At 39.6% G+C, this 12028-nt stretch overlaps 1 protein-coding gene across 1 annotated transcript in view; it reads left to right on the top strand.

Moving 5' to 3' along the window:
• The first annotated feature begins 2488 nt into the window (after window positions 1-2488).
• Window positions 2489-12028, top strand: part of LOC122567199 — a 112993-nt gene continuing 103453 nt past the window's right edge. The window contains exon 1 of the mRNA XM_043725516.1: window positions 2489-6253. Coding sequence (XP_043581451.1) covers window positions 5341-6253 — 913 coding nt within the window. The 5' untranslated portion in view covers window positions 2489-5340. The remainder of the gene's footprint in view (window positions 6254-12028) is intronic.

A 12028-nucleotide genomic window follows, 5' to 3' on the forward strand; every position in this document is an offset into this window, starting at 1 on the left:
ACGCGTCTAGACGTCGCTGAAGAAAACGAACAACGTCGGCGGTAAAAAAAAAAAAAGAGCGAACTTTAATGCATCAAGACGCTGATTTATCCTCCGAAGTCATTTTCAATATGGGCTTCGTGAAATAAATTAATGGCGCCACCGTTAGCTTGCACGGGAGGACAGGGTCGATTCAGATTTTCTTATCTGTCCAGGATACGGTGACAAATGGACGGATAATTCGAACGAGAGAGATCTTCTTCTCGTAGTTTTTATTCCTTGTTGAAACAGTTTATCGGTCATTTATGACAGATCTAATTGGATAATGGATAGATACAGATTCATTGAAACGAACGAAGATATGGTTACTGAATAATAGGATATGTTTATTGTTAGAAAATATGATCGATCAAATGAAACAGCTTTTCTGTTAATTTATAATTAATCTAACTGGATGAGAATAGATATAGTTATTGAGATTAGTAAAATACCATTGATAGAGATCGATGATGGAATAGAGTGATTTATTTATTTAATTATTTTGTTTATTATGAGAAAGTACTAAGTTTATGAGGTGAATTTGTATTCTTCTGTCTCGTTGAATTTTTTTACAATATCGTGCGATTTACAATTTTACTTCATAGTATCACATATAATCTAAAACACAATCGTTCAACGATTCTTATTCTGTTAACAATATCAGAATCTTTTGATAGAAGAGATTTTTTGTACGAAGAAAAGAAGAACAAATATCTATACCCTCTTGCACGATCATATCAACCTTGACAAGTTACAAAGCGTAAATTATACGTCATTACCATACAAACAGCTTTTGCAACTTTATAAATTACAGATAAAACCACCAATATTATTACTACCATTTAAAACTATTTATCTTGCGATGAATGTAATTTTATAATATGTCAAGTGTTTTAAGAAACACGTTCTATATATATTACAGAATTGGAAATTATAAATTAACACCATTAGCCAATGATTAATTTTTATCGATTACGTTAATCGACGATATAAATCGATATCGTTAATTTCGTCAAATTTTTCGAATAATATTTCAATTCTTAATGCATGATATTCTTAATTCTTTTTATCGCAATTTAACAGTTTTCTTAACCCACTTTCGTTTCGATCGCAGAATACAAACGGCGCCATAAAAGAATAATGAAATTCAAAATTCTGTTACAGGCCCGCCAATGAACTCGCAAGCGCTCGTTCCTGCGTACTGAATCTAAAATCGCGTGAGTATGTATCAGAGAAGCGTATCGGTATTATTCAGAACGGAAAGCGTCATCTAGAAAGCGACGGGGCAAATTCTTTCCTGTCCGACCAACGGACCGGTCTTCTTTAACATTCTTCCGTCATTCGACGACGTTGACACGTTGAAACGGGCGTCGTCTGCTTTACGAGAAATACATATCATGACTGAAATTCGTCGTGGAATGTTGACCCTCGAGGTGGAGTACTTGTCGGTGACTGGCGCTGGCGCTACGCAGAGGCGCTGGCGTCAGTCTGCTCGGCCGCCCGAGTAACCGCGACCGACCGGCTGACGCCCCCCGTCTTCAGACGAGTCCACCTTGCGCTTTGCTTTTGCCCCCCTCCTTGCCTGGGCTAACTTCCCCCCGTCCTTATTCGCTTCTTTCCCTCACCCTCTGTCATCGCCACCTTCCCGTCCCACATCTTATCCTGCTCCACAACGTGTTCCAGTTGCACGGATCGCGGGCCACACAAGATTTACGATCCATCGATCCTCATTTACAAAGTTTCCCAAAAATTCGTTCCTTTCTGAATGGACGAGTAAAATAATGGCTACATTACGTATGCATTTGTGGGAGATTTAAATGTACAAAAATGTATACAGAATGTATAATATGTACTTATTGTGTGTAGATATGCAAGATATCTGAAGTAAAGTATTTGTTGTAATTAGACTGCGGATTTTTATGTATTTATAGGAGATTTGATGAAATAATATAAAAAAAATATGGAAGAAGTATATCAAATATCCACAATATAGTGCTTTCTATAATACTTGGTAGTAAAACGATTTTCTACCAAGGTTTTATTTTTTTAATTTTATGCTTTAAATATTTTCTATATATACATATTTTACGTTGTAAAATATTTGCAAAATGTCCGTAGTTCTGTTATATTATTTAGAAGACGAAATTAATTTGTATCCAAGTCTTTACCTAAGTTACACATATAAAAATTTGAATTTGCATAAATAGTCTAACAATCCGTGATGTAATGATCATTATCGTAATTTGTTATTCTATGAAAACGTGAAGTTGTTGGTTAGTTTATAATAGGAGATGGTAGTCGTATAAAATTTTTTCGATACAATGATGCTTCGAGAATTGTTTATTTCGTACATTAATTCGTTAATCAAACATTTCTTCACCGAAATTGTTTTTAACGAATGTGTATATTAGATATTTGTTCAAGCCTTTTACTTTTAATGTGGATGTTTCTATAACTTCTTGATTAGTTGGAAGGAAGTATCTTGGAAAAATTTTTTATTTCATTTCACGGATACCTTTTCAAATGGATCTTATATAATTTGGATATTCTATTCTTGCTCTATGACTAACATATCCATAGTAGAAATGTAAAAAAAGAGAAAATGGAAATAGTAAAATTTTGAAAAGAGCGATCATAGTGCATCTGTAGTATATGAGCGCGTGTGAGTGGCGCCTCTGACGGCGAACGCGAAAGATAATGGCGCGGCGGCGACGGCCATGTTTAACAATCTCCCTTGTGTGTTTAGTATGCTGCAGTCGGTGTATCGGCGCGCCGAGACGAGACGGACGGGACGAGACGAGCGACGGCAGCGACGAGGAGGTGGAGGAAGAGGCGGTGGAAGTCGGTGTGTGCGCTCATGACGGAGACCTCGTGCGTACCACTCAGTCGCGTCGTCGAGCGGAGCCGAGTCGAGTCGTGTTACGGCCGCAATCGTGGTTGTTCTTCGCAACAGTTTGCCCCGTGACGACGTCAGTATCTGTGCGCGAAGACAAAAACGTCCGCCAGTAGAAGAATTTGAAACAGTTTGAAGTCGAAGTGTAACGTCGCGGTGAGACTCTGAATTTGATTTTCTCCCTTTGCTGCATCAATTAACTTTTTTTTTTACCGTACCGATAGTTTTAAACGTGCAACCAAAGCGCTACTCTCGTTCGACCTCTCTCGCCCTCCGCGAGTTATATATCCGATCTACGTGCGCTAGCCCTCCCTACTCTCTTTTTCTTCATGTGTATTTTGCTCTCTCCTCTGTCTGTCTGTCTTGCTCACGCGTTATCCCTCCCCGTTGGTGTCTCACTCGTTCTCGCTGGCTCTCCGGGCAGCGATTTCAAGAATGTGACAGTGCGCGTCCTCGCGGTCGCCTCGCGCGAATAAGCCCGCAGGCCGGCGACGGCGATGGGTGACGAGCGACAAGTGTTACGGTGAACAGTGTGAGCAACAGTGAAGAAGTAGACGGGAGAGAAAGACGGACGATGCAAGCGGAAAATGTCACTCGGTGATACGCGTATACGGATGACGGGGAGTGATCGACGCGACAATCTCGGATTTGAGGTTAAAGTGTCGTCGTCGTCGTCGTTGTTGTTATGTGGTGCCGGTGCGCCGGCATTGGCGACGGCACGGGCAAAGGAGTATCAAGAAAGAAAACGACACTATCGTATTCTACAGGGCCTAGCCGCCCGAGATTCGAGGGACATTGATCAACCGTCCTGGTCTAACGTTACCAGACTCGTCTCATAAGAGAAACGTAAACGACCAGAGAAAAAAGTCAGAGAGAGAGAGAGAGAGAGAGAGATTCGCAGCGATAGAAAACAATTTTTCGTAAGGCGAATCGCGCCGATGTACGTATTATATACGTGCGCGTGTGTGTGTTTGTGGTTGTGTGCCGGGTCGCGAGGTTAAGACACCACATCGCTGTCGATATACAACATCGTGGAAAGTCAAGAACCGGTGTCGTGTGTGCGCGCGCGACCGATTCGTGCTCTGCTACAGCCAACGGATAAGAAGTGTATCATGATACTAATAGTGCGCGTCCGTAACCCCGCTGGCGACCGTTGCACCGTGTACGTCTCTTAGGACAACGAAAGCTGACAACGTCCGCGAACTGTCGAGACTGCACAGGAAACCCTCGTGCCTTTTTTTCGCTTCTATACCGTACGTCACGTTCTTTCGTCGTTGAACAAATTATCGAGTATTTTTTGTCTATCGAGAGCGATAATACGATTTTAGCACCAAAACACGACACGCAGGTTTTCTCTGGTGCCCTCGCTAAAGTGTCATTTACTAGCGAACAACGTAAATAACGTGGTGTAACATTCGAGTAACGAAACAATAACAACGGGCCGTGCATAACAGAATCGTTCGAAGGAGAGTATCGCGAGAATGAAGTGGCGCTTCAGCTGATCGAGATCGTCGCAACGAATTGGCGTGTGCTCTCGCGTACATGTAAACGGATCGCGCGCGCGCACGCTGTTCGCGTCACCAATCAGCCGGCCAGTTTGTGTATACATACCGTGGCACATAGGTAAATGAGAGTTCAAGGTCGGTAAACGGTATTCGACCTAACCTCGTTTACTGGTTCGAAAAAGTTATCGACACGAAGAGGAAGAGGCTGAAGCTACTATCCTTCGTTATTCTACTTCGACCTACCTTGTTGCTTGCCACGCGCTATTCTCGATTGATAATATTAATTTTTTCTCTTCGAGTAGAGAAAAGTGACGCACGTTAGGCCGTTGGAAAGCAGATTTACCGCGCAAGAGAACGTTGCTGTTCGTGTCACAGGGGACTGTCACACTATTTCGGGACCGTGATCCAAAGTGCATCAAATCCGCAGAGAGCGTAAATAAATATACGCGCGTGTGCTGGCCCCGTCGGAAGTTTCTCGCTGGGGACCGTCCTCGTTCGTCTGTAATCGTATGTGCGTCGACAGAAGAAGGCGGCGGTGTTTGTTTTTTTCTTGACAGAGTGTATAACCGCCGGTGTATATACTTCTCGTGTTCCGTTTTTTCGTCGTAGTCGTCACGTTGGCGAAAGAGGAGCGGCAACGCGGGGGGAGCTCGGCAAACGCGAAAGGGAAAGAAACGAGGCGGCGCGGGTAGAGGAAACAGTGGAGGAAGAGGAACGAGAGGAGGGGGCGTCGGAGGAGGTGGAGGAGGAGGTGGTAGTGGTGGTGGTGGAGGAGGAGGAGGAGGGGAGGAGGAAAGTGGCGTGTCCAGTGCGCGGTGGTGTGACGGTGTCGCGTCGGGCACCGATTCCAAATATTTCTCATTTTCCGCGCGGCTACGTTGAAAAGTACTGGCCCCCAAATGCGCGTACCGCAAATCCTGTTTCATGTTCATGTTCTGGAGCAAACGGACGGCGCTCACTAGACGTCTCCTAAAGGCCAAGGTCCGTGGAGAGCATGAAACCGAGTGTGAAGCTCAAGAGGATTCGTCACGTATTCATCGCGCAAACAACACGAGCGGCACCGACAACGACACGACGAGCAACGTGACGGCAACGACGGGCCAAACAACCAGAGGAGCGCGTGGAGCGTCGTCAGGAGGTGCAGTCGACGGCGGCGGGGGAGGAGGAGGAGGAGGGGGTGGTGGCGCTGGCGGTGGAGGGGGAGGTGGCGTAGGAGGAGGTAGCCGTATCTCGTCGAGTAAACTACATCCAGGTTGCTGCGGTGGTGATTTGAGCCAGGACGATGACGAGGATCCCGTTCGTTTATTGAGGTGCAAGGAGCTCCTCAAATCGCTCAAGGAAAACCAACTAGAGATGTTACTCACCGCCGTGGAAAGCTGTGGCGCCGACCTCGGCTCGTGCGTCCTCGTGCTCCATCAGCACACCGAGAACGGAAACGATTCCGAGCAACAGCAACAACAGCAACAATGTTATCGTCATCATCGTTACCATCATCATCACCACTATTATCATCATCCTACGCACCATCACCATTATCATCATCGACATCATCGTACTAGACATCATCGTTCCTCGTCGTTGGAGAACGACGACGATCAAAACTCTGGATCGGAGGAGTCGTGCGCTTCACCGATAAGGCCGGATCGATGCAGAGTACCTGCACGCGGCTCGCACGACAACGCGCCGATCGATCCTCACCTGCTCTGCTGCCAGATCTGGCGGTGGCCGGATCTCGCCCACTCGTCGGAGCTCAAGAGACTTCCTGTCTGTCATTCCGCTAAAGACCCTGAATACATATGCTGCAACCCTTACCACTGGAGCCGGCTCTGCAAACCCGGTAAGCAATCTTTTCTTTTCCCTCTTTTTATCCTCGCGTCGCTCTTCTTTTTACCATCTCTCTGATTGCAACGGATCAACCATTGTAAACGACGATGATAATTCGTTTCTAGATGCACGAACATATAGGTAGTTATTTAAATCCAATGAATTTGTTGAATGACGTTCGCTTTGTATAGATTATTAGCGATTTTATAATACACTGCATTTACATATACGTAGCGAGCAATTGAATATGGAGCTTTACTTTTTGTCTTTTGTTTTTACATAGCAGAACATGATCAAAATATTGTAGCAACACATTCTGATATATTTATGGGAAGATTTTGAATATTATTGTTGTTTTGTGTAAAATATTATAATTGTATCAGAAGAAAATAATTCTTTGAATATGATTAATACGACTAAATGAATAAGATTTGAAAATATTTAATTACGGTTCTATCCAAGATTATCGGAGGATAAGTTGGAATACGTAAAACAGATAAATCATTTCTCCGGAATAAAAAAGTAGCTTTACTTGTTGCTTCTACATATACATAAAGGTTAAAAGATTATGAGATTATCTATATTTTATTAGTATACGTACTTGTAATCAAATCTTCCTGTGTCCAATAAGTTTCTGACACTTTTTTAAAATGTAGAACTTTTTAATCTATATTTTCTACTTATTTATACATATCTAAAATAAGATTATAATTCGATTTTGGGATGGAGATACGTAATAAACTATCTAGATATATTTACCCTAAATTTGACTGCTCAGAAAAATTTTTTAAAAATCGCCAAACAATTATATCGAGATGAAGATATAATCGGTGTAATTATAACACAAAATTAGCGATGTTATGTATGCAACATACTATGCTCATTTGGTTATGGTAATACATTTTTGCAAGCGCTGGTAAATAAAAATAGAGATGACCTTATAATTCTGATAAGTTTGGAGTAATTGTTATGCTTTGGAAAAGCCGATAATTTAATTATAGAGATGTAATAATGCACCGACTAATAGATTTCGTTTGTTTTGGTTCAAGCACGCAGATTGCAAACTATCGTCGTGTTCGCGTCATTACTCTTGCAATAATTAATTTCGTTTAAAATCGAATTCAACGTTTCATATACTTCCAATTGTATTGTATCGTTTTCTGAACAATGTATCAGTTAATGATATAAATACCGAACGTGGCGCAATAGGAGAAAATGAAATTGAATCATGAGATGTACGTACGTGCAACCAAATGTTCCATACTTTATAGCATCGCATAGTTTTGGTATTTTATTAGAGACATTAAATTAGCGTAAAATGAAACGTCGAGCTCCACTTTCTCATTTAGCTATTTCTCTTGGCTATCAATTGGTGACATTGATTGCGCGATATATTCAACGGTTGAGCGCACGATGGAATCCGCGTTTATTAGAGAAATCGTAATTTCACAATGCAGAAACGTAATTGAAATACGTTCGAGTTAAATGGCAATTAGAGTAAACTCATTTACGAATTATCCGGCAAATTTTTGTAAATTTGTACGTGCGACTGTCATTAAGAATTAGAAACGACGAATTAATATCATTAGTTCGATAGTTGATTTTAATCTTCCACGGCCTTTTACGAACATTGGATTATTTAACGTTTTTTCTGTAATTTTATATTAAAGGTAATGTTATTAATTTGATATTCGATGTAGAAAAAGATATTTAGATAAATTATTAAAATTGAACACAGTTTCGATACCGTGTCAAATCTTAATAGAAGCCTGGAATTCGGAAAATTGTTGCGTTTTATTCCTAAATCGTTATGCAAATTATTCAGTTTATTTGAACGACGTGTCTTTTCTTTTCAAAATTAAAATCGAACTAATTTCAACGAATCGACACCGGACATTTACACTCTATTGAAAGCATGGAATAACGCTATTTGTCACGATTGACAAATACACGGACGCGCGTTTAAACATTCGGTACCCGTAACATAACGCAAGTTTGACTTTAAACGTCGTTAAGATGTCTCGAGAAAATCAGCTGTCACCAACATAAATTTCAGGAATAACAGATTTATGAAGTCATCCGCGTCTACGTATTATCCCGTGAAGACGTCGTAAATATAGAATTCCAATAAATTAGCAGAGCCACGGCAAACAATAGCGCGTTATTGTCTCCGGCAGCCAATCCACAATTATATCGTAAATTGTCACCGATAATGTTGGATAAAATTGTTTGTCGAACAGAGTAGCATAGCACATTCCAACCAATACCTGTACAGGATCGTGACAGACAGTTTGATTGATATGAAATGTTTGATACTGTATGGGGTATCTATGAGCCATAATAATCGACGAAAGTAAAACTTTCATCAAACGGAGGAAAACGTTGTTCGCTGTAATATTGAAATAAGATCGACGCAAGAAATACTTCTTTCGTACGAGGAAATAAAAAGACCATAAAAGCGCAAATCGTTTCCCATATAGGAATATGCTTTTAGCATTATGATCAATATAAAGCTTAATCCTCTGTAACTGGAATTTTATTTGCTGATATGAGGAAAGAAGTATTAGAGGATATAAAAATTTCTCATCGAGATCTAAATGTTGGGACATAACAGTTGCCGTAAATAGTTTATTTGATGGTAATATAACGATATAACAACCGATAAATAAGTAAAATGAAAATTGACAATGTAGGTGTGTTATGTCCGGTGACTCTTTACGTTTGAGGCGACCTCCAGCTGTGCACATAGAATTAAACGGACCGCAATAATCCTAAGGAACTGTCATAAAACGAGGCTTTCTGTTTTACCGAAAACGTGCGTTTTCTCATGTTCCCGGGATTTCACTCGCAAGCGACAAGTAGTGGGGCGATCACCACCGAGTAAGAGTTTTCCTTTGGGACGACATACAATTTTGCTCGCAAACCTATCGTCTGCCAAAAAAAAAAAAAAAAAATAAAAAAAAAACATGTGAACCAATAGCGTGAGCAGCATGTATATGTATCGATAAATGCTTGATGCTTCAGTTGTCGCAATCGTGTCAGTTGTACTTATAAACCTCATAGGGAAGGCCACCTTTAAATCCTCTGTGTTGTCCGTGGGACGTGTGAAACCTCCGGCGTCGTTTCGGAGACGTGCGAATAATTTAACCACGTGAAAGGCCGACGCTGTAACGACAGCATGCCGCGAACCAAATGCTAATCGTCAGCTGTGCGTGGCGCGCTAACGAGCCCTGTTAGCCACAGGTCAACGTGAAACTGTAATTTATTACCGGTAGCGAGGAGGATTAGTCGATGTCCAGCTGGTCGAGTTCCTAGGTAAATGGGAGTACAAGCGTCCGTGAACTGAATAAAAAATCATACTGTTGAATCGCGTTTGAATGCTGCTGTGGCTTTTTTTTGCCAGTGAATCCTGTACGAGAACAACAAAAGGAACAAGAGCGGAATAATGAATGGTATCGATACGTGTAAATGTTGTTGATTGTCCCCGCGCGTCGGTAGCAGTCGCGAGCAGCAATAAATTTTGATGAAAGCGGACGTTTTGCATCGCCATGGGAATCGCCAATGAACCACCGCTTTGTGCTTCTGTCGTCGAGACAGCGCAGATCCAACGTGAAAAATCGTTCCAAGTATTTATGTCGTTTCGAGCCAGTTGGATACGTGTTGCTGGATAATTTTTAACGAATCGAATACAGAACGTGAGATGGACGTAGTCTTAACCCTTTCGCTGCCATAGGTGACTAGAGTTGACCTAGTGTCATATATATAGCACATACATATACGAACACAGGTGTTCTCCTCGTCTTAAGTAATCGTCGTTCGTCTAAGATTATCGAAGAGAGTTGTATGGGTTCTTCGAACAGTATGAAATGGAAACTTGTTCCAGTTACGTATTAGAAATAGTACAACTTGAATCCTTACTTATTAAATTAACAGATGAAATCTTCTTTCGTATACTGTTCGACAGAATCGCATGTGCAGTTGACGTGCGAATTCCTTTCGTTCTATTATCGCCATCAAATTGTACAGAATCTGAAATTAGTAAATATTTGCTTGAGACATTTTTGTATATCATTAATATTTCAATATTTAATATAATTAACGTCTCGTATTTTCAAGGGAACTCTAAATGGAACACCCTGTATGTTAATTTGAAATAGCTTGAATAAAACATGAATGATTAGCATGTTATGCTTCGTAGTAAAGTGTAGATTTACAGCTTGGCTGTTATATATAGTATAGTGGTGCCAGAGCAAAAAGATTAATATTGTAACGGGTATTTAAGTTACTTAGAATGTTGAAGATATCAGCAGTCCTTTGAGGTACGATAATTGATTATAAGTATAATTCAATTAAATTGTAACAACCACTAGTAATAGCGTAATAGATCTGGAACGTTGATGCTACCTATTCCTTAGGGACTGGTAATTATATAGCTGAGAATTATAATAGCAAGTTGCTATATCGAAATAGGTGATCAAACATCAAATATAATAGCATCAACGGTTCTATTGTTATTAAAAAATATGAAACATTAATGAATTCATTAGATTGATCGCAGAGAAGTATAATGTTAGGAAATTATATATTACTCTAAAAATTACAATTTGTTGTACAAAGTAACCTTTGTGGGTTAGTACTACTTTGAAATCCTTATATTTATTTCTATATCTTCCGCATTATTTCTTTTATCTTTATTGAAATTTTTCTCCCTACTTCTTTTATTTTTATTGCTAAATCGTCTTCTGTTAATTATTTGCATCTTCTAATCATCTTTGACATAAACGTAGATGTTATTGAAGTAATATTCGACGACCAGAAGATATGAATTTCCTTTTAAAAATTAAAACGTTTAATTGCTGTATCACGATGCCGCATTAAACACGTCAAATGTTTATTTTACATTTAATGTACTTGAAAAAAGATGCACTCGAACGATTGAGTTGTTATATTAGCACTGAAAAGTACCAATAAAACTTTCTTTTTGAAACGAAACGGTCGTGCAGCAGGTAGGCAATGCCCGTTGTCTCATCAGTTGGGCGACACCTTTTACAGGTCTGACTGGTGTTTTACGGTAAACCAATAGCAGGTACGATTATCTTGTTGATCGAAGGTTGTCTAGACCCATCAATTTCAGTTTCGTCTACTTTCTTTTCAAGATTTATGACTGTCTCCTTTGGGAAAATGACCATTTGCTGTTTGCTAACGTTGGAATTTTAACGTTAGAAATTTCTTTACCGTCTTCGTTTCTCTTCCCCAAATAAAAACAATTTGAAAACGGAGTTTTGTACATTTATACAGTACTGTTTATTATACCTATTAAAATCTTAATTTTCTAATGCGATCTCGAGGAAGAAATTTCAAAATTATATGTATATATATATACATAGTTTAAAAATAAATAGATATGGATATTGTACATGATATAATAATAATATAGATTTGTTAATAAAAGTAGAAGGTGTATATATATACATAGATATATATTATATCAAATAAAAAGGTATAATATATAAAAATATAGAAATACAATGAGACGTATAAAATAGCAAATGAATATGTAACTGAATTTCCCTAATCTATTTTTATCGTCTGAACATTGGATCCGAATGCCGGATTATCAGAGTAACGTGTTAAATTTTTATAGAATTGCTTCTTTTTTTTATTCTTCGAATCGTAATGACGAATACTAAGTTTTAATTTTTCCAAGTGAAATATTATTTTAATATCGAGAAAATATTACCTATATTAAATAGAAACGTTACAACGTATTTAGAAGTTTATCGTACTT

This window comes from Bombus pyrosoma, linkage group LG4 (genome assembly GCF_014825855.1).
Source record: "Bombus pyrosoma isolate SC7728 linkage group LG4, ASM1482585v1, whole genome shotgun sequence".
Lineage (NCBI taxonomy): Eukaryota > Metazoa > Arthropoda > Insecta > Hymenoptera > Apidae > Bombus > Bombus pyrosoma.